The sequence below is a fragment of the Piliocolobus tephrosceles genome, chromosome 11 (assembly GCF_002776525.5).
Source record: "Piliocolobus tephrosceles isolate RC106 chromosome 11, ASM277652v3, whole genome shotgun sequence".
Lineage (NCBI taxonomy): Eukaryota > Metazoa > Chordata > Mammalia > Primates > Cercopithecidae > Piliocolobus > Piliocolobus tephrosceles.
Genome location: NC_045444.1, coordinates 70,564,657 through 70,589,366, shown reverse-complemented (window position 1 = coordinate 70,589,366; position 24,710 = coordinate 70,564,657). Strand labels below are relative to the sequence as shown.

The window sequence follows — 24,710 nt, the reverse complement described above, 5'->3', positions numbered from 1 at the left end:
TAGCTGTATAAAATTTCAAGTATAGTAAATTGTGTACAAAACATTTATTTAAATTAATCTCTAGGAAGAATTTAAATAGTAAAACACTAATGATATTAATCAAAATGAATTAATGACAGAGTAGTATTAATTTATAAACTGTTAATATAAAATAATTCATTCCACTCTGCTTTATACTATAAAAGGTAAAATAGCCTCAAACAAGATTTATGAAAATATATTCATCTTAAATCGTGCCTTTTATCTAGTCATTTATCTATTTCTCCATCTGTCCACATATATTCTGTTGTTCATTATAAATAGCAATTTTATTTATACTGTATTCATCTTTATGTAATGAAACATATACTAAGTCACTTACCTAGATTACACTGTAAACATAGATCCAGATCCTACCTACTTTTTATCTATCTAGATGTAAAATAATACTTCATATAATAATGTTAAACATTCAGGTTAACTAATTTTCCAAGGAATCTAATTTATGACTTTGTGAGAAAAAAATAAGAAAACAATAATAAAATGCTTAATGATAGTGTATAAACTGATGGCTATTTTATAATTTTTGTCATATTTATAATTTTTGACATAATGTTTAAAATAATATCCCTCACATGCTGCATTACTGAAATTGATATCTACCTACTAGAGGGAAAAAAACCCACATTTAGTATTATTATTGTTTTTGTCCTCCCATTTCTGCCAACCTGATTTTTGACATTTTCATTTGGGTGCTCTTGAATTAAAAATTTCAGACATAATTCTGAAAGATTACATTGTTTTGGTGATACCAAGAGTGCCTTTTAGGTATAATCAAAATATCCTGCTTATTTTAATGATCAGAAGCAACAGAACATTCCCATCACAAACGGAACAACCACTTACTGCTGTAAGTAATATAATACTGGAACTCAATATGCAGAAGCAGTATGCATGCCACTCACCCACTCCCATTCAACAAAGTGATATATTTTCAAATTTACTCTGTAATGCAGTGTTACTTAATTTAATCAACTGCTATTTTTCATGATTATACATTCAAAACTATACAGAAGTCAATTCTGAATGATAACCAGCTTTTCACCAAGAATGTTGCATAATCAAAACAAATTGGAAATAAGTGTTCAGTTTAATCAGAAAAAGGTATAGTTGACTCTCATAGAAGGAGGGATATCTACTACAGTAGTGTAGAATTTAGAATACTACAAATGGAGCCCCATTTTTCAGTTACAACCTGGAACCTATGTTATGAACAATTCAAACATTTATAAAAATGTGTGTCTTCTCCAATTTGTAAGTGATCCAACTTGGCACATATGCTCAGTCTTTTATAGAATCATTGCTAGTGCTCCAAAAAATGTAATATAGAACTTACCACATCATTTACATGCAGACATGCATGTGCATAAACATGGGAGTACTGCAATTTAGATACTTAAAATTATATTTGTATCAAAGTGAGATGAAAGACTTTCACAGAAGTCTCCAAGCATTATATTTACAGCTAGCTTGTAGATTTCTTATAGTATTTTTAGACTTTTTTATTGTACTAAAATATAGCATAAAATTTACCATTTTTGCCATTTTAAGTGTACAACTCATTGGCATTAAGTACATTCACATAATTGTACCACCATTCTCACAGTATTTTTAATCAACATTACATGAAAGAATATCTGAATAAAAATGGAGCCAACATTCCTTTAATCTACTGGTAACTGCAAATGTATTAATGGTATTATTTAATTATATTTAATTATTATAAAATAACAGCATTATTTTAACTACCCTTGTCGATCAATTATAAGGAGTTCTGACATGCTCGTAAGACTTTTGGAAAAGTCAGATATACCTAAGAATTTTTAGTCCCTTGATTAATTGTTTAAATAAGCATATTGATTTCTCGATATTATTTCAGAAGTATCTTGAATTATGCTTTCCTCTTAAAATCAGATAATTTATTTAAGTTTTGAGGCCTGGTGGAATGCTATAATCTGAATAAGGATGATTTGCACTTAATCTAACAATCAAACAACTTCATTAATAGTTTTGTTGTGACATTTGCCATATACCACATGTGGGGAAGTTGTGTATGTGTGTGCACATCTGAGTGTGTGTTTGTTAACGTGGCTCTTTTTTAAAGTTTGTGGACAGTGCAATGACAATCATGCTTCAATGTAGTAACATTATCTGGGTCAAGTGCTGTGTTTGGATGTCATCTTCAGCAAATGTGTGCTTTTGTAATATTCAACACGTGTCATTTATTAAAACTAAGCATGGCTTTGAACACCACTAATTTGATCTTAAGCAGTACATGAAAGTCAATAAAACAAATGTTTCTTGGAACCATTAACATAGTAAAAAAATATGAAAAATGTGACCCACCCTTAATTTACATACATTTAGTAGAGTAGCACAAAAATACTTGAAAAGTCTTCAATAATTTCCAGGTATTTTACAAGTCTTATTATCATTCCAAATATAAAAAGATAGAGAATATTTGTGCTTTTTTTATATTTAAGAGTTTACTTTTTTTTACTTCATGCAAGCATTAAAATGAATTTTTAAATTTCATGTCAGGATTTCAGTTTTTAGTAAATTTATTTCTAATATCCCATTACTTCCCAATATTTTATCTTGTAGTATTTTACTCATATTAACTTTATTATTTTCTTATGAATTTTGAGGATAAAACATGTCATACTTACTATTATTGTAGATTTCAATTAAGGAACGGCTGATAATATTCATACATTTTTAGTTACCTCTTCTATGACTACAATAAAGAATAGTCTACAAAGTAATTATTGCTCAAATACCCACTGCTCATTTTTCCAGCAAATAAAGGGAATGCCTTTCTTGTCCACCTAATAGCTTATAGCTTCTCATCCGTGTAGTACTGATGTTGATACAAGGGATAGATGGTTCTGATTTTTCAGAGCAATATCATATCTTTGTTGTGTGGGCACCTCTTCTTCAAATGCTATTTTCAAGTTCACTTACAGGCAATAATCAAATGGCATTCCCTTCACTGAAAATTTTCTGCAGAATATGTATTCCAGTTCTAGGTTCTTTCCTTTCCTCAGTTTGTTTTCAGGCTAATTTACTTAAATTACTCTCCTAGAGAATAATTTACTCTTGCCTACACACATCTTATGCAAATCAATGAAGTCTTTTTCAATGTTGTTTTATTGTTCTTATACACTTAACATCATAGTGTTTTCTGAAAGCAACTTAAAAACTAGTAAGATGTCAGTATTATTGAAATCAACAAAAAGCTGATATATATACCCCAAAGTGTATATGGCATAAATTGGTTTCAATAGAATGAAAGTCTATTGAAGGTGGTAGGCACTTTTTTCACTCAGTGGTACATATAATTTAAAATATTTTATTAATATCTAATGCAAAATCAAGGTTCCTTTTGGTGTAGGGAATTTATCTCAATAAGCTCCATTTTCCCAGGTCTTGGGTGATCAGAACATTGTAAGTTCAAATTTGACTCAATCTTTGATTACAATTCAAACATTATTTTAAAATAATGCAACCGAAAAACCATAAATTCACACTGTGGAGAAAGGTATACTTTACAGAAATTGAAATACTTCCTATTTCATGACACAGTGTAAAGATGCAAATAATGAAAAATGGATTACAGCTATTAATATCATATTTATTTCCTGATCTACAGTTATCACTGCACCCTTTCAATGAACTTGACATGTGAGAGACAGACTAGCATAGTGGATATAAGCTCTGGCTCTGAAGACAGATTGCCTGAATTTGAATGACACAAGTAAGATATAATCAGAGTACTTTCCAGATAAGGTTCTGTTAGAATAAAATACACATAAAATGCCTGGAAATGTGTACAGATCAGGCAAATTAATGACTAATTGAGATGTTTCAAAATTTCACATGAAAAACCAAATTCGGGCCATATTTCAAAATTATTGTCTTTGGCCATAAAATGTTTTCATTGCAGATTGCAGTCAATTCTTTTCTCATATGCCAATCAAATCTTTCGATTTGTTTGACAGCATAATGCTATTTAGAAGGCTTTCAAATTAAGAGAATAGGTACAAGCATTTCTATACATTATAAAATGTTATAGAAATATTTTTAAATAGATAATCACAAATATCTGGACAATTTTTTAAAATATTTATACTTGCTGTCAGTAAATTATACTACACACTTGTTTGGGGTACATGCATCTTACTTTGGAGACCACTGCACTAAACAGTACAATCTATAAGAAAAGAACATTGTATTGGTACTCCTAGTAGAGTATCAGCTACATAGAGATAATCAGTAGACATTACAGAAATATAGAAATAAATGAATATGTACACATCAATGCAGACATATACTTTCTCTGGTAGCAGAGTGTAATTATCCAGGAACAATATGGCAGAAGTTAAATCTACAAATTCTAAAGGCATTTATGTCAGATAGTCCATCTAGAAATATGGATACATGGATATGTAACTATATACAAATACATGCACATATATAATTATTAATACAAGTGCTGATAATGGAAAATAATTTGTTACTGGGATCAACAAGCAAATGTATAGTGTATTTTACTTGATATTTGTTATGGTTTCTAAGTTTTATCCCAAATATCTAAACATGATTTAAAAATTATCTACCAGTGTTGTCAAAAGTAAGAAGAAATATATTTCATCTGGAAAGTTATTTTTCTAAATGGTTCTGTATTTTGAAAATAGAACTAAAAATGTATGAGATAATATGTGAAAATTTTGAGTATTTTAAATATGTACATACATTTTTTTCTAGCTTTCTGAAATTCCAAAACTGACGGACTTAAACGTCTGTTTATGTTTGTCTGTTATTTCTGTCTGCTTCTGTCGTCATCTAGCTATCATCTATTAAGTATTCTTGTTATAGGAAATCAAAGATATAGAAAAATAAATGCTATTAAAATCCAAACAATTGTGAAATAAATTGCAGCCATCTTCTTATTAAATATTTACTACAATTGATGATTTCAGTCCTTGTATACTAAAATTATAAAAATATCGATAGGATGTCTACATTTACAACTAATGAAATCAATCAAATAATTACTACACATTTTATCTACCAATAATTGTGACACTTCTCTACCAAATGTTTATTACATCTATTTCATTTACAATTTTTGTCTCCCATATGAAATTCTCTCTTCCTGTGTTTTCCCACTTATTGTAATATTATACTCTCCTTGAACATGACTTTCAAAAGGCTCAAGCAAAAATAATATGTGTGATTCCATACCCTGATGACTAAGAAATTACCAGGGGTTTCAGAAAGGGAGACTCATCATATCCTGTTATTACCCTGTTTAATTCATTCTGATGGATAAATAGATGAGTTCATTTTGCCAATTTTTAATGAGGCATAATTGCTAAAATAAAAATCAAATCACTTAGATTCCAACCTAATGTCAAAAACACAACCTTATTTTCACAGATAGTCTTCCTCTTGGTGAAAATTAGTGCTTAGACACTTCTTCCTTTTATGAACCGATTTGCAGAACTAGCAATTTTTTAAGCAGAAAATTAAGCAATATATTTTAACTCTTATTTGTAGGAATCTTTGTCACACTATTTGTTATATATATATATATAAACATATTTACATAAAAATACTAACTTAGAAGAAATGTGATATAGAGGCATGATATTAACTTGCGAACTTCCATTTGAAGGATATTTATCGTTAATTTTATTCTTAGCCATACAGTAATTGTTTCTAGCTTCCTTTATTGCCATTAATAATGTTGACTTCCTTTCTTCTCCACTTCCAAAGTTACTACAATATTTTCTCAACATAAAGATCCTTAAAATGATGCAATTCTATTCATATAACTTGAAGCACTCTAGACTATACAATATGTATGTGTTCTATTTTTAAATAAAAGCTTCTAACTACATTACAGTTGTTATTTTGATCAGATTATATATGCATATATACATGAATAAATCTATATAATGTTTATCACTATATATCCTTATCCATAAATTTGGTGTTGGAACAAATTAATGAAGACAGAAAGAATAAGAAACCTCTTTACAAATCACACCAAATGTCTGCTCAAAGGCTCCTTCCTGATTACTTTTTATTCCCACTTCACAAGGTGTTTTTCTCCTCCCTGCTCCCATTGCCTACAGCAAAGCCAGCAATTAGTAGAAAATAGTTTAGATACATCAGCATCTTACCAAAAAATATATTAAAAGGCCCCCAATCTTTTTATCTTCTTATACTTTCCCTGAAAATAGTTTCTGAAAAAGATGGAAGCATAACCTACACATTATGAACTGTCTTAGCTGAAAGCCAATCTCTATAAATGTGTACTGCAAAGCCCAGTGATTAGGAAATGGGCAGCTTTGCTTATCTTATTCCTTTAAATGGAAGAACCAATAATATATTCCAGAAAATGGTGGTGCACTTCCAGGTATAAACAGCTTGCAAATAATTCTTTATTTAATGTGAGAACCTTTATTAATCTTAATAAAGTTTTCAGGTTTCAGAAGGTTTCAGAACTAGGAATTTTTAAAAGCTGAGGGAAAACTGCAACATGAATTGATACAATCATCCCTAGGTTTACAGGGGGTTTGGTTCCGGGAATCCCAGCGATACCAAAATCCGAGGATGCTAACATTCTATGGTAGGCCCTGTGAAACTTGTGGATATGGAGACCTAACTGTACTAGAAAAATATTTTAACACCTGAATTTTACTAAAATCATATCTGTTACTAAATAATCTTTTTTCCTATCTTGGTGCAATATATAATGTACATGAAACATGCTACTTCGTGCTTATATCATCTAATTGATTGGCTTCTGCTCAATTACCTGTAATAAGGAGAAAAACAAACCAGAAAATGTCTTTCTTAAAAACTTTTTTGGTAAGTTAATAAATAGGCAATAATGCCAATTTTAATTAAGTATCCAGATGTTTATACCAAAAATAGAAAAACAAATGAAAGAGCAAATTATTTTGCAAATTAAACCATGATATTTGGAGGCAATATTGAATGATTTATAAATGTATTTCCAAATTCTAATCTCAATAACTGGGCATAGCCATATTTTCTAGGATATAAGAATGCATATTATTCATTACTTGTAAGATAAACTAAACACAATGGAATAAATATAAACAAATATATTGTCCATTCTGTAGTGTCCACAACACATGTATAAATTAAAGACAAAATAGATGACATTGGATAAGAGGTAACCTCTAAACACTAAGTTTTCTCATTTGTAAAATGGCAATTATAATAATATCAAATTAAATAGTTCCTGCAATGTTTGACATATTTTATGTAAATTTTTATCAATGGACCTATCAAAGAATAAGTGCTTAATATGTGAGAAATTAATTTAAAGTTTGTTGATTTGTTTTAATGATTTGAAAATATGATTTAGAGAATATTAATAAAAGGCATTTAGAATATTTATAAAACTATATCAAATAATCGACTTAACCACACAATTATTAAAGTAGAATTGATTCCTAAGACATCATATTCACAATATAAGTAAAAATTCTAAACAATGATGAAAGTTCCATGTATCCAAAAATGACTTAAGAGTACCTATACCACATTTTAAAATAAAATAATTGGTATAAGTTATTTTATTTATACATTCAGGCTCTCCATTTTTAAATCTTAGATATACTTTCTGTAAAAACACCATGGATTTATTCTGCTGTTCATAAGGCTATTTACTTTTATGTCTTTTTATTTTTCAAATTACATGATGTTTAAACAAATTTATTGTCTCAATCATTTGCTTTGTTATTCAACATAGTGGTTTTAAAAAACAGCATACACTGAAAATTACTGAATACTATGAATGCATTATTTTACCCTAATTTCTGCATAAACTAAGACATTAAAGCATTGTTGAAAAGGAAATTGGCCAAGTTAACTAAATTTTCTCGTGAGGCTTAACCTGGAACTAGATTTATTCTGCTTACAAAGTACAGTCTTACATTTCCACCCATTCTGTAGGTGTTAGATTCTATTAAATTTTAAAGTTATGTCCTTTAACTATATTATAACTACAATTTTTTCAAGTTTTTAAAATGTATCTTCCTTGTTTTTTATAATGAAACAAATGTATAGCTAATTTTGTAAAATATTTATTGTAGGTCATGAGAGGGTAAGGAGTGGAGAAAAGAGAACCTAAGAAAATGATGAGGGAAGGGCCTCATCTCTCATACTAAATATGAATGTGTGACATCCAAACCTTCTTCAGGAACAAGTTCATTGAAGCCAAACCACATGTATTTTATCCTATAACAGCAAGAGTCATCTGGGGGCACTTAGGAAAGCTAGATTCCTGCACCGTACCCACAGATATTAAGATTTAGTACCTATGAAATGAGGTCCAAGATGTTACATTTTCTAAACTTTCAGGTGATATTTATGACCAATTATTTTTGGAATCTGTGCCCCATAGAACTTTATTTTCCTGCATGGAATAAACTAGGGAATCTACTTATAGGCTATATATAGGCACTAAATTTTATGAACAATTCCCTGACCTATATTTCCCTGGACTCCCTAAAGCACCTATTCCCTATTTATTTGGCAGCTCTTATGCTCTGTCTGAAAAGCGCACGTCCATTTATTAGCTTTGGAAGGGAAGAACGATAACTCTTCTATAAGATGGCAAGAATTGTAAAAATAATAGCTTTTATTATATGCCAGACACTGAAAATGACACTTCCCTTATATTGTTTAATCTTTACAACAATGCCATTCACACATCTGCATCTTAGAGCAATTCAGTAGTAATTACATATAATATGTATAATATGTTCAAGATCACATTTGGTGTACAGCAGGGACTAAAATTAATTGTAGTTTTTGCTATTTACAGACAAAGAAACAGAAACAAAAAAGAGGTTAAATAACTGGCTCAGGTTACACAGCTAGAATTCAAACTCAGGTCTCTCTAGTTCCAAATAGAAGGGAATGGTGGGAAGCAAAGGAAGGTGTGGAACACATGAAAACTCTGGAAAACCCAGAAAATATTGAAATAAAATAAAATAAAATTCTGTATTTTTCCCAAATCTAGTCATGTTTCTCAGAAAAAAAAAAAATTAACTCTTTGAATGATGCATAAAATAGGTTTATTGGAAAGGTGGAGGACAGATTCAAAGGTGACCCTGTTGAATCAGGCTTATTGAGGAACCAAAACTGTCAATGCTTGAGCCAAGTTCTGTCACTTAACATAGTCAGCTAGGAAAAACACAGCTGGCTCTTCAGGCCCAGGAACTTTTCACTGATGATGTTAGTGTGTGGTGACTGAACACTCGCTGGGACTCTCTTCTCTTAACTCTGCTGCAGATGCTTCCAGTGATCTCCAGTGGACCCTGTGTCTTTGTACCTTCCTACCTCTGAATGTCCCTTCTTGTATCAGGTGGCTAAACTTAACTTGCCAGAAAGTGGGGAGAAAGTTACTACATTCCTTATATCACTGCCTATTATTGGGCTTGAGATTGTTAGAAAAAGGTTAAAAATAATATGAAATACATCATCTGTAGATAGGATTTTGTCATGAGTCTACATATCCTCAAAGAATGCAGAATTCAAGCCAGAATAGATAAAGAGGCATCACTTCAAGCAGGTTTCTGTTACTGTGGTAATTTTTGTTTGTTTGTTTGTTTTGTTTTTTTAGCAAGGCGACCACATAAGTTATCATTCAAGTTAATTGTGAGAGTTAAAGGCAGTGCCATTATTAATAATGCCAGGGCAACAGCATAAACTGGGACTGTCTTTGGCAAACCTGGATGTACCATCACCCAATTATTCTTTTCTTATTATTATAATTTAAGTTCCGGGATACATGTGGAGAATGTGCAGTTGTGTTACATAGGTATACATGTGACATGGTGGTTTGCTGCACCCATCAACCCATCAACTACATTAGATGGTTTCCAGTTTCATCCATATCCCTGCAAAGGACATGAACTCATCCTTTTTTAGGGCTGCATAGTATTCCATGGTGATCGATTAAGTAAGAAACATTTAGAGACTTATTTTATGAAGGGTTCTAAGAGAAAAGAGGAGAATGTCTCATTCTCTACACAGTTTGTATACTTCATAGAATTATATCAGCACCTTGCTAATGAGTCAAAATAATTGGAATGTTTGATGCCTGAAAGGCAAATAATTGTTCATACAATATCATATGTGAGTTAAATTGCAGTATAGTATTTTAAGTAAGGCAATTTAACATTATAAGGAAACAACAATACCCTCAGTCTCCAAAAGTTTCTTATTTAATCAAATTGAGCTTATATAATGCTAGCTGCTGCACGAAGATCCATTTGTTTTGACTTATTATTATTTACTTAACCCTTTACTGTGGAGTAATATGGAAATAGATTGTCTTCAATGTGGCGCTTCAGCACAGCAATAAGTAATAAACTCCATCTGAAATTCTATTACTATCAGTCTACCTGTGAAATAGCTTTGTGTGTTTTTGAGTAGCAGTATGTATCATAAACTCAACTCCTTTCAGTCCTCATCCACAAAAATTACATCCTTTGGGAGGCTGAGGTGGGCAGATCACCTGAGGTCAGGAGTTCAAGACCAGCCTGACCAACATGGAGAAACCCTGTCTCTACTAAAAATACAAAACTTAGCTGGGCTTGGTGGTGGGAGTCTGTAATCTCAGCTACTTAGCTGAGGCAGGAGAACTGCTCGAACCCGGGAGGCAGAGGTTGCAGTGAGCCAAGATCACACCACTGCATACCAGCCTGGGCGACAAGAGCAAGACTCCGTCTCAAAAAAAAAAAAAAAAAATTACATCTTTCATGTTGAACCAATAATTTCCCAGTGATTGGTAATACAAACAGAAAAGTTTGTATAATTTTATACAATCTGTACTCTTTTCCTAGAAATATAATACCAATTGTTATGAAGAAAATTCCATTAAATTTTAATAAAGTTTGAAAATTTGGATCTCAGGTATTTTTCAACTTTTTTTTCTATTTATATGATATCATTTATGGCAATCATGAAAATAAGAAATAGTTTTCAAAGGTTCACATATTATTTCATATTTTAGATATTCTTTCAGCAAGTAACTATCATCACAGTCGACCTTTATTTTGGTTAATAATGTACTCCATGAACATTTCAATCAAATTTAATGATTAATTAGCTATGACATTAAAGCAAATTAGCTATTAAGAATCATAAAAGGTTTAAGAAACTAAAAAAAACCCTAAAAACATCCGTTTCAACAGGAAGACTGATACTTTTACAGTCAAGAGTGACATCTAAGAAAGATATAATTGGTCATCAACTCTATGTCAGTAATATCTTCTCCATGTATCACACGTGACTGAAATAGATAATGGCCAAAAATAATCACTAGGTGAAGTATACAAATAAAGTACACAGCAAACACATCACCCCCATGTTGCCTTCTTGTATTGACTTTCTGGCTAATAAAATTTAAAGTGACTCTTTCCTAATAAAATTGTGATAAGTATATTTGACAATGTTATTAATCTATGGTTGATTACTATGCCCGTCTTTTCGAAAAGAAGAGGAAATGTTATGTCGCCCCCTAGTGTAAATATTAATTTTGTAGCATCAGAACTTCAGTAATCTTAGAAGACATTGCAAGGGAATCATAGCTATTAAAATTATTATTGAAGAGAATTAAAAGAATTTCTAAGCTTCCCAAAAAAACAAGTTTCCCACTGTTCCATGAACTTTATGAGTCACGGCAATGACAGATATCTGAGGGTTTCCTTATGATTTTCATGTCTTCATAATCTAAAATATTTAGGGCTCAGCACATATTTAAGATTTTATGCATTCTTGGGATATGCGTTAATATCTAAGAAATGCCACAGGTAAGCTAAGAGCAATGTTCTAAATGTTTGCCGCCACACCCCAAAAAAGTATATGTTGAAATTCTAAGCCCCAATGTGATGGTATCAGAGATGAGGACTTTGGAAGGTAATTAGGTCATGAGAACCCCACCCTCATAACAGATTAGTGCCCTTTAAAAGAGGCCTAGAGAATTCCTTTGCCCATTTCCCCAATATAGGAAGAAGTCTGACTATGATGAAGTAAGCTCTCACCAGACACAAAATTGGTACCTTAATCTTGGAATTCCCAGCCTCTAGAACTGTGAGAAATACATTTCTGTTGTATGTAAGCCAGTCAATCAGTGGTATTTTCTTATAACAGCTCAAACAGACTAAGACATTGAGAAAATAAGGAAATGTGGACATGGTTCAATAGTAATAGTGTCCAAATTACGTAAATCCATACATAGTTAATTTTATTATCATATCCTTTATCTAAAGATAACATAACTGACAGGGAGAGAGGTGAACTTTACCCAGGTCATAACACAAGTGACTGGTTGTAGTAGACTATCTGGCTAAACTGGGTGCAAGAACACAATTCTGGAGTAAAAGCAGTCATTTTCTTCTCAAGTATAAATATACAGACATTGAGTATCTTCACCAAGGAGTGGTATTTTGCTAATATAACCTTTTGAAGGAGGTAACACAAATGTAATTTTACAGAGTTTCCATTGATGCTTTCTTGGGGGGTCACTAGATTATGCCACTTGAGACATTTTTACTAAACAAAGACAGAATCTACATATAATTCCATCTTTTTGTTCTTGACCATTTGTAAAAAAAAAATCACTGCACACTTCTCATTAAACCCATTCCTTTTCTGCAACTAGTCTCACTTCCTTCCTATTAACTTACTGACTTCAAATATCCTGCTTTCCATAACCAATCTGAAACTCTTTGGCAACTCCCAGAGTTTCAGGCTTTTTCTAAAGTCTTTGCAACAAAACTTACTCACTCTGATGTCTTAGTCTGTTTTCTGTTGCTATAAAAGAATACTTGAGACTGGACAATACATTTAAAAAGTTGTTTTTTACAGTTGTCAAGGTTGGAACATCAAAGGTAAAGGTTTGGACTGCATCTGGAGACAAGCTTCTTACTGATGGGGACTCTCTGCAGAGTCCAGAGGCAGCACAGGGCATCACATTGCAAGTGGACTTACGAGCAACAGCCAAATTGATTTTTATAACAGATCCATTTTTTTAAAATAATAAACACCCCCCCTCCCAGACAGACCATTAGTCTATCAACCTATGAACGAATTACTTCATTCATGAGGGCAGAGCCCTTATGACCCAGTCATCTCCCAAATGTCCCATCTATCAACACTGCTGCAGTGGGGACGAAGTTTTTTCAAAACATGAGCTTCTGGGGGACATATTCAAACCATAATCCTCTACTTTTCATTTTTTGGTGTTTCCTGTCTGAGGGGCACAAACAAGACAATATGGATGGGTGCTATGAATGGGACTTTTGTATCCCCCAAAATGCATATGCTAAAATTCTAACTCCCAATGTGATGGTATCAGAAGATGAAGCCTTTGGGAGATCATTGGGTCATAAGGGTGGAACCTTCGCGTGTGTGATTACTTCCCTCATAAGAGGAGACACAAAAACTAATTTCCCTCTCTGTCCTCCATCATGTGAGAATGCTATGAGAAGACAGCCACATGCAAACCAGGAAGTAGGTCCTCGCCAGACATGGAATCTGCTAGGAACTTGATCTAGGACTTCCCAGACTCCAGAATTATGAGAAATAAGTATTTGTTGTTTAAGCCACCTAGTCTATATTAATTTGTTATGGAAGCCCAATCAAAGGCAGAGAGTTAATTTTTGAATTGTTGTTAATAATCTTAACTCCTTGTGGTCAAATCTGGGAGAAAGTCTGTGCACTAGGAGTAACCACGCCCCTCTGTCAGAACACTTCCGTAGGAGTCAGGAGAGAACTCTGAAGCTCAGAGAAAGGGTCATGCATAATTCAGAGTCACAGCAGTAGTCAATGGTGAGTCCCAAAATTCTTAGTGCTGCCCATACAGTCCTACCTGTTTCCCTCCACCACTCCACTGCTGCTACTACCAATAGTATGATTGTCAGAACCAATTTTATCCTACTCTGTGTCTCCAGTGACATTGTTCAAGAACTCCCAAATTCTTCCTCATTACCTGAACTTTATTCTCCATATGGCTAGGTTACATCCTCTTTTCTGACACAAATGTCTATATTTCTACATATTCTAAAACTCTTGGACTATGTTTTACTTGAATTCATAAGTGTCTGTTATCAAAAAAATTCTGTAGATTCAAACTTTTCACTGAAGTTAAATTTCTTTTTTTTTTTTTTTTTTTGGTTTTAAGTGAAGCCTGTTTCTCCCGAAAACACTATTTGCCCTGTATCTGTCTCCAGAGGTGGATGTTTTATCTCCAAATTCCTTATACTAGTGTGGTAATGAGTGGCACAAGCCCTCTTTGCTCCATCTTGACACCTACCTCATTCCTAAAAGTTCTCAGCTTTGGATCTCATGTCCCTGAAATAATCTCTCTTATCAGCTTGTCCTCCTTCCCTCCCTTTTGCAACCATCTATCTCATGGTCATATCTAAGAAAGGAAAAAGCGGCTCTCAAGAACTGATGGGTAGGAGCTTGTCTGGATCTAAGAGTGAGGCATAGTATTCTCTTGTCAAATATAAAGAGTTTCATGATACATTAATATCAAACAAGGTCACTCTATGACTGTGATGAAGCTTAACAATAACAAGTCCACTCCACAATCACATTTGAGCAGAAACATTACCAAAAACACTATTTTTGTTACCCAGCATCTCCCTCTGCCAGTCATTATGAGGAATGTTTCTTTTCCACCAATTACAGCCCACCCCACTTGGTTTCTCTTTGTTCCTAGATACAAAGTCCTAAGATACCGAATATAGAATTGTCTTTTATTTATCACAGTATCCAATCCAGAATTTTAAAATGTTTTAGTAAATTCTCCAGAAAATACACCTCGCACAATCCCACATCCTAAAGAACTACCCCTTATACTCTCTTCAAGAGATGCGTCAAGGTTCTCCACGGTGTGCAGTTAACCTTGTTTCAACAAATACCAATGTTCCTAACGTGATTCAACTAGCGTTGTGTCCTGGTATCTCTGGCTGGTGGACATTGATATAACTCTGTACATATTTTGTACATTTCATGAAGAAATTTTTGTTTTGTAAAATGAACGTCCTTCATTTTACATAACCTCAATTTAAAGCTCATTTGCTTAAATTCAGGCTAACAAAGTATAAACTTTTGAAATTAACTTTAAAAGATATTTGATATTGTTTGGCTATATCCCTACCCAAATCTCATCTTGAATTGTAGTTCCCATAATCACCACATGTCATGGGGGTGGAGCAGGAGGGGACCTGGTGGGAGGAAACTGAATCATAGGGGCAGTTACCCTCATGCTGTTCTCACGATAGTGATTTCTCATGAGATCTGATGGTTTTATAAGTGGCTTTTCTCTCCCTTTGCTCGGCACTTCTCCTTCCCACCAATATGTGAAGAAGGGTGTGCTTGCTTCCCCTCCTGCTGTGATTGTAAGTTTCCTGAGGCCTCCAAAGACATGCAGAACTGTGAGACAATTAAATCTTTTTCCTTTATAATTACCTAGTCTCAGTTATGTCCTTATAGCAGCATGAGAATAGACTAATACAATATTTTATCTAATTTAGAAAGAGATTGACTTTCTTCAAGTACAATAAACATTTGTGGTAAGCTCTTGGGGTTGAACAGATAAGAATAACTCCATTTTACATAGAAGTTGTTTTAGATGCTTGAGGTGTATTGATTAGGAGAGAGAAATTGTAATCCAGGCAAATACTTCAGATAAAGTTATTGTAAACCTTTACATAAAATAGCAGAAAACTTCCACAATCAGGTCTATCAATTTTAAACCTATATAATTATCAACATTAATGCATCTACTTCCTATTAAATCCAAATGAGGCCGGGCGCGGTGGCTCAAGCCTGTAATCCCAGCACTTTGGGAGGCCGAGACGGGCGGATCACGAGGTCAGGAGATCGAGACCATCCTGGCTAACATGGTGAAACCCCGTCTCTACTAAAAAATACAAAAAACTAGCTGGGTGAGGTGGCAGGCGCCTGTAGCTACTCGGGAGGCTGAGGCAGGAGAATGGCATAAACCCGGGAGGCAGAGCTTGCAGTGAGCTGAGATCCGGCCACTGCACTCCAGCCCGGGCAATTGAGTGAGGTTCCGTCTCAAAAAAAAAAAAAAAAAAAAAAAAAAAGTTAAATCCAAATGGGATTTACATTTCAAACATTTAGTTAGCTCATTATAAAAGAAACATTATAAACTGATTTTCACTGTGTCAATTAAGGGTTAAGGTTCTCCAGCCACATAAAAACAATATGACATGTGTGTGTGTGTGTGTGTGTGTGTGTGTGTGTGTGTGTGTAGATGCACATATGATTTATTTTAACAAACTGACTCAGTGATTGTAGGAGCTGGTAAATCTTAAATGTGAAGGCAGTGGCTGCAGGCTGAAAACTCAGGTAGGAGTTGCTATGGAAGTTTTCAGGTAGAATTTCTTCTCCAGAAAACCTCAGTTTTTGCTCTTAGATTTTTCAACTGGTTATCAGGCCAAACCACATCATCAAGAGTAATCTCCTTTACTTAAAGTGTCAACTGGTTGTAGACATTAAGTGTATCTACAAAATACCTTCACAGCAATACCTACATTAGAATTGGATTAAATAACTGGCTATGTGATATGACTTGGCTCTGTGTCCCCACCCAAATCTCATCTTGAATTGTAATCCCCAGGTATTGAGGGAGGGAAGCGACTGGATCATAGGGGCAGTTTCCCCTGTGCTGTTCTCATGATAATAAGTGAGCTCTCACTAGAACTGATAATTTTATAAGCGTTTGGCATTTCCCCTGCTTGCACTTCTCTCTCCTGCCACCAAGGGAAGAAGGTCCTTGCTTCTCCCTCACCATCCACCACGATTGTAAGTTTTCTGAGGCCTCCTCAGCCATGTGGAAATGTGAGTCAATGAAACCTCTTTCCTTTATAAATTACCTGGTCTCAGGTACTATCTTTATAGCAGTGTGAGAATGGACCAATACGCTACTATTCTAGGTGACACATAAAACTAGCCATCATGTTTAATACACATAATTTTTCGAATACTGTTTAAGAAAAAATGTTTTCTTATAATTTGAACACAGTATTGACATCATAAACAGTCAGTATATTAAATGTACTTACATGTAGAAAAGTATGTAACTTTCTTCCAGTGGTGCCAAACCATTATGAAAGAATTCAGAGTAATACCTCAGGTAATGGACTTTGTTTACTTTGACAACCACCACTGAATTTTAATTATTTATTACTCCTCTTAATCTTATACTGTAATAGGAAGTGTACTGTAATACATTTGTAAAATTAATGAATCATGGCTACTTGAAGACACTATCATAATACAGTATACAGTTATCTCTGCATATCCATGGGGAAGTGGTTCTAAGATCCTCCTAGGATATATATCAAAATCCACAGATTCTCAAGTCCCTTACATAAATGGTATAGTATTTACATATAGTCTATGCACATCATCCCTTATTCTTTAAATTATCTGGAAATTAGATTATTTCTAATGCCCAGTAAAATGTAAATGCTATGTAAACTGTTGTTATATTGTATTATTTAGGGAATAATGGCAAGAAAAAAAATGTTTGTACATGTTAAATACAAATACAGTGTGCTTTTGTCTTTTTTGAGTATTTGAGATACTCAAAGTATCCACAGTGGTTGAATCCATGAATGAGAATCCACGGATATGAAGGGCCTACTATGTATTGTAACATTTTTTCAGATACAGTAGATAATTTAGAATGAGATAAAACAGATCAAATGGTTTAGGTTAAAATTTTCAGAAAGAGAAACTAACACAATTATATTTATTATTGTGGTTAGCAATATAAAAATGTGATAAACAGATATAAGTAATTTCTTCATAAATTTTTCTTGCAGTACACCATAGATTATAACTGCTATCTTTTTTCGAAAGGATTACTCAAACTCCTAACAGCAAGTCCCTTCAACAGTACTATCTCAGTTAAATGGGCACGATAGGAAATTATTTCAATGCTGTATCATTAGCACAATTATTTACATATGATTTACACTATGTATAATACTTTTAATAAACCACTTCCCAAATATGGTATATAAATGTAACATGTTTACTTAAGTATATATTAAAGAATAAAATTAAATTCTAAATTAATGTTTTGAGGTCAAAAACAACAGCAAAATACCAAAAATACCAATAGCCTAAGTAAAAGTTTGCAATTTTAAAATGCAAAAATTGATCACTCTGAAATCCTTGTATATTTCTTATTATGATAGAGATCCTAGATATTTGACCTGGAGAATACTGTTAATTCACTTCAACCAATATATGCCAAACAGTTACTACAGAAGAAAATATAACGACAGAAATACTTCTATCTTCACATAGGTAAACTTTGGTCCTTGAACTAAGCAAGGAATGGAAAACTGAAGTGTCTTCAATGGTCAGGAAAGTAATGTAAGTAAGTGAATAGCCTACATAGCAACAGAATGTAGTGTAGACACTGGAAAATGGAGAAGCATCTTCTTCCAACTGCATTTCAATCCAAGTATTTTAAAACACTGTGCATACTGAACAAACTAATTTGGCAGCCTGAATTTGGCCCTGAATATAACTCCATTAAACCTCTGGACTAGGTCATCCCTGAAATTCTCACTGATCTGTATTTTCATTAAAAATGTAATTGTAGTCATCGATAACCTGAAACGATTGGTGCAGAAGTGAGAAGTCAAGACATTACATCGCTATTCAAATTTCAGTTATCTGAAATAACTCAATATTTAATGAATTAACAAAAGTGTGTGGTAATCATGAATATTATTTGACATTTGCCTTAAAATAGTACTTGCATGTTTGCGTTATAACAATAATTCAAATATCAGTTATTTTCCTTACTAGAATAATGTGTTCTGAAAAAGGATATGTAGTAAAAGTTTCACTAGAATTCAAAACCAACAGAGCAAGAATATATGACACCTTAAGTTCAGAAAATTGAGACAAAAGATGGTCTTTAATACTGAATACATAAGTGTTTAAATGAAATTTGGAAGAATATATAATTGGACTCTTTGTGTGAAGAAGTTTATAAAGTGGGAAAGTCTGAAGATATATTAAGATCTCACCCTAATCCACACTCACACCTGAGCTCTCTTGAGGACATTAACCTAAAAAATAATAACTTTTCCAACAGCACCTATTCACCAGTTGATCTCTTCAGTCTTACATGCATACTCTTAAAGTGTCACCTAAATGGGTTTCGATGAGAAGTCTTTTAAATTACATTTTTCAAGAGATTTAGAAAATGTTCAAGGGAATTACATGAAAAGTAAGTTATATTCAATAATGAAAACTAAAACAAAAGGCCAAATAGTGTTTCAAAAGCCTGCCTAATTTTAGTGAGTTCCTACATATACAAGGGAAATAACAGAATTTTTTCAGATTTTTCAAAATTAACACACATCACAATGTCCTGAGTGACAAGAAACCTACACATCACAATGTCCTGAGTGACAAGAAACCTACAAACATGACAAAAGATGTGAATATTTTTTCAACAGATTCAAAATGAACAAGAGCAGCCCAAAATGCTTCTTAGCATGTATTATTTAGTGCATAATACAAAGCCTATGGTGCCTAGAACAGTGCTTTGTAATTGAGGCACCTCAATAAATTTGAATGAACTAAATAACAAATATTTTGTGAACCGATTAGTAAATTAACACTTCTTTTCTTGTCGAATGTAGTATTTCATATATTAGAAATGCAGGGCAGCCAATAGAAAGAAGGCCTTTAGGCCCGACAGAAATGAGTGATATTTGCATATGGAGGATGAGTAGTAAAACAAATTTAAACAAATTATTCTATGACTCTGGCACTATTTATCCATATCTGGAGATAATTGGAAAAATAAAGTGCCTTCAACCAAACAGATAACACAATACCATCTCCTAGTCATATTATCATAATGATCCCTAGAGATTCCATAATTTGGCATATAAATTACAAAGGAAATATGTCTGGAGTCAGGAAATCTGCTTGATAATATTGACTCACTGTATGACCTCAAAACCATCACTGATTCTTTTGAAGTCTATAGTCAGTGAAATAGACATAAAGTTATTGTAAGATACTAAAATGCTGACCAACTAACAGAATGTAATGAACAAATTAGTAATGATTTCCAAGTTTCCCAAGACAAATCCCAAATTACATATTAAAGTGATTAAAGGAATATTTAAATTCCATGTTAAATATGTAATATACAGAAATATTCTGTATTTATTTAACTATATAATTAAGACAAATAAACTTTGTAAATCAATTGCAAAAAAAGATGTACCTAAATGTCTTTATTCAGTAAGCAATTGCTTACACAATGGTTAATTGGGAAAATCTAAATAAAAAGAATGAGATTAGATGGAAGATAAACTTTATTCATTTCTGTTAAGCTCTATAACTTATCCAGAAATATTCTTGAGAACTATGAAATATTCACTTACTTCTTGTTCCATGAAATTAAAGCTATATCACAGATATGTTACAGTTTTTAACAGAAATCATGATAAACAGATTGACTTTTCTTTTTACTTGTAAGACATTGTAAAAAGAAAAATCATATATTTTTCATTATAATTGGCAAAAGGAATATATTTAAAAGCTCATAAATAGGGTCAACATTAACAAGAGGCTTAGTCTTCAAGAACGTTGTTATTTTCCAAAATTCTATGTTTGCATGATATGATATGACCTAGAGAAGGGACTATATATTTTGACTATCTTCTCAATATGAATGGCAGGATTACATTCTGGATTTAGGATTAAAGCAATTAATCATAGTAATAAAATATGAAGTACCCTGGTTGTTTTGTAAGTAACATCTGACTCATAAAAGAAGACTGTATTAACAGTTACAGGCTATCTTAAATTAATCCTGTGATTTTTCGGAGATTATAAAATTATTTTTTAAATTTGAATTTAAAAATTTCTCAGATAGCCATTAAGTTCTATTGATAGAAAGTAACTAAAAGGTCTTGGAGAAATCAAAGTACCTTTTCGCTGAGTAATTTTATGTTTAAGGTTACACTTTCCCGAAGTAAGAAATAAACATTTGCCATACTATCAAAATCCTTAGAACTTGGCACACAATTCAAAATACAAAAATGTGATGATTTCTAATGGCAAAATTCAAATGTATTAAAATAAAATATAAAATGAAGTAGGAAAGATATCATAATTATTACTCCATAAAACTGGGATTAAAATCACTGTACACAATAAACACAAATAAGTCTATCTGTCAATTTAAAAAATAAAAAATAAAGCTGTAGAACCATGATAAGCATAAATTCTTACTTGAAAATTTATAAATGTGGCATATATACCTTTTAAGATGATGTTTGTATTTCTCATTGAAGTTGCTAATTCTTAGAAGTTTCAGATCCAGTTCCCTATTTTTAAGTGACAGTATGTTTTAGCATATATGTAAGTGCTCACAGCATCCTCTGTGCTATAAAGAATCATTTTGGGGTAAGTATAGACAGTTCTTTTTAAAATTAAAATCATTCATTTATGAATAGATCTAGAATCTTTTCTGTTATACTTAAAGACAAACATAAATCTCATCATTTTCCATAATTACACTCATGAGAAGACCTCTAGAAAGTACACATAATCAATTAATGTATTATATTGTAAAGAAGTAATTTCAAATATATTCACATCATATATGAAAATTTACTTCTTTTCAGTCAGTGCAAATCTCACACAGGAAATACAAACTTGGGCAGTTTTAAAAATCATCTGGAAAGACTAGCTCAGAAGTGCCTAAAGTCTCTTTCATGATAACTAAGATAATTATGGAGTTATTTCAAAGCCTTTTTATCTTTGTTCTTTCTGATGTTTGTCTATATTTAGGTTTATTCATCTCATTTAGATAGCTGTTTTTTAGAACCCAATTTACTCACAAGGTTACAAAGGCAAATCTAGACTTTAACCTACCTTTTGTAAATATAAGTCATAAAGAATGAACCAACTCCAAACACACAACAAACACATCAGCATAAGCAAATTCAACCGTTGTTAGAACCTAAGATTACCTTGCGAATCAAGACCTATAGAATTGTAACAAGTTGAGTTATGGCAAATAACTTTTTTTTCTATAAACCCCACTGTGAGCTTTATCACCTACACCATTGTTGTAAGTATGGAAATGAAAACTTGTGCATTAAGTTTGCCTTTTACCGTAAGTGAAATTTAATTGAAAACACAGTGTGTACTTTCTTCAAACTGGAAGTTTTTTCCCCAAAATTTTACGTTCCTACATAATTGACTTCTCTAAGTGGGGCCAGAACAGTTTCAACAATTCCTTTAGCCTTTGGCTACTGCTCTTTGTGGTACTCTACTAAAGAAGACTGCAGAAGAGTATTTTCACTTTCTTTGGTCAACGACAACCAACAACCACATCCACAACAACAATAAAGGCAACAAACTAGTCCTGCTTTTGAGAGTCTTAAGTAGACTGAAAGCAAGTAGCCAAGAGATTCAAGGTAGAAAGAATGAAATTAAATGCATCAAGAATTTACATAAAACTTTAGATGAGAACTTTTCATTCTTGGAAAGCACATCACAGTATATTTTCTGTATTCATAAAGAAACATATTTTAAAATACAAAAAGAAAATTCGATCAAGAATACTATGTTTACTTTTGGACTATTTGAGTCTGTCCTTAAACTTCTACTCTCCTCATTCAGGCTAAGTTACCAATGTGTAAGAAAGGAGAAGGGAGCCTGCTTGCTAATAAACACAGACTTCAGTGAATCATACATTTATATATTGCCGCCTCACTTTATCTTTACTCTTTGAAGTACTAAGCCTAATGAGCCTTTATTCTACTTCCTTTTTTACTTTATGGAGGTGTATACTTCTCCAAACATACCAATACATGAAAGTCAGTTCTACAGGGAGGTTTTATAGCTAAAGGGGGATTTGGATGAGAAGTAGGAGCTATCATCCTGCACTATCTCAATGCTCAGCACATCTTCTCCCACCAATCAGGAGTGCTCTTCCGACTAGGATCCTGAAAACGAAGCTCTGTGATCCAGTGAGAACCTTCCAGCAACTGCATGGGTTCTATTTGCCTCGCATTTTCCCTAGGGGCTCTAATGGTGACATAGTGATAGTGCTTCACACATATCCACCACCACTTTACAGAGAATAGCTGAAAGTGGACAGCATAAGGTTCTGCAGTCACTCTCTTAAGCTTAGCACTGACAACTTCTCACTAGAGAAGTTTGCTATCAGTCCTTCAGAAAAGAGCTGGAATACAAACTCTTTCTCAGACCATCACTCAATCCCGCCACTTCCTCCTTGTGACCAGCCACATGGTTCCCCGCCTCCATTAGAGACAGCCACATCCTCATTCACCTTCAGGCTCCTAAGCCAAACAAAAGAGGTTATGGGATAACTTGGGGTTAGAGTTCTTTTCTTTTCCTTTAAAACAGGTCCTGTTGACACATTTGCTTCAAATAAGGAGAGACTGTGGTAATCTTCAGCGTAATGGAGTAAGGTGAGAGAGTGCAGAGCATTGTGGAAGTGTCAACGAAAGCCATGGATCACAGCTTCCCTAAGACCCCTTCCTTCTTCTACACACAATTCTCACCCCACGCCCACCAGATAAATAAATGAGTAAATGATAAACCAAATTGAATCTCAACACCTCCAAAAACTCAATCTTCCAAATGCCCTCTTAAAAATGAGAGAGAGAGAGGAAAACAGAAGCGATTACCAGAGTTTTGTTCCCGTTCTTGCTGAGAGGGCCCCGGAAAACTCCCTTGATGTTGCGAAAGTGTCCGTTGCTGAGATGCGTGGAGCTGATGACAATGTAGTAACACTCCATGGGGCAGCCACCGCCTCCTCCGCCGCAGCCGCCGCTTCCACGCACCCCGCGCCCACAGCCGCAGCGCGCCGGGGCTGGCGAGGGTGGGCTGGGGACCCGCCACGAGGGCACGCAGCAGCCCCCGGCACGTCCTCTGGAGACCGGCTCACTGCACCCCTCTGTGGTGCGCGCCGAGGCTCCCCCGCCTCCGCATGCTCGCCGCACTCTCCCTCAGTCTCTCGCTCCTCTGTGTTTCTCTTCTAATTCGCGTCGGGACGACGAGCCCCGCGGGAGGATTCCAGGCCAGGAGGGGGCCGGGCCGGCGAAACGGAGCCGGGCGGGAGTCAGTGCCCGCGCGGCGGCCGGGCGGAGCGGGGCTGCGGGAGCCGCCTGAGCGGCAGCAGGAGTGGCGGCGGCGGCAGCATCCCCCGCGCTCGGCGCCTGCACTCGGAGTTGCTGCTGCTGGCAGGCATGAGTGTTATTATAGTGAGCGGCGTTGCCGGTCCATTGCACTGAGCCAATGGCAGGGAGCCACTGGGCTGATACTGAGAGCTGTCAGAGGAGTACATCTGTCACCCGCTGCCTCCCCCGCCCACCCCGCCGCCGGGACCCGCGGCCGCGCCAGCCCGAGCGCGAGTGGGAGCGCCCCGCGCGGCGCCACTGCCGCAGAGGGCCGGGGACGCGACGGCCACCGCCAAGAGGGAGACTCCTGGAAGGTGGGGGCGGAGAGGAAGCGAAGAGGCCGCGATTTCTTGCCTGGCAGTCGGCGTGAGG

At 34.3% G+C, this 24,710-nt stretch overlaps 1 protein-coding gene across 1 annotated transcript in view; it reads right to left on the bottom strand.

Annotated features, from left to right (window-relative positions):
- Positions 1 to 24,500, bottom strand: part of ZNF804A (zinc finger protein 804A) — a 348,171-nt gene extending 323,671 nt beyond the window's left edge. The window contains exon 1 of the mRNA XM_023212463.1: positions 23,847 to 24,500. Coding sequence (XP_023068231.1) covers positions 23,847 to 23,957 — 111 coding nt within the window. The 5' untranslated portion in view covers positions 23,958 to 24,500. The remainder of the gene's footprint in view (positions 1 to 23,846) is intronic.
- Positions 24,501 to 24,710: the final 210 nt, after the last annotated feature.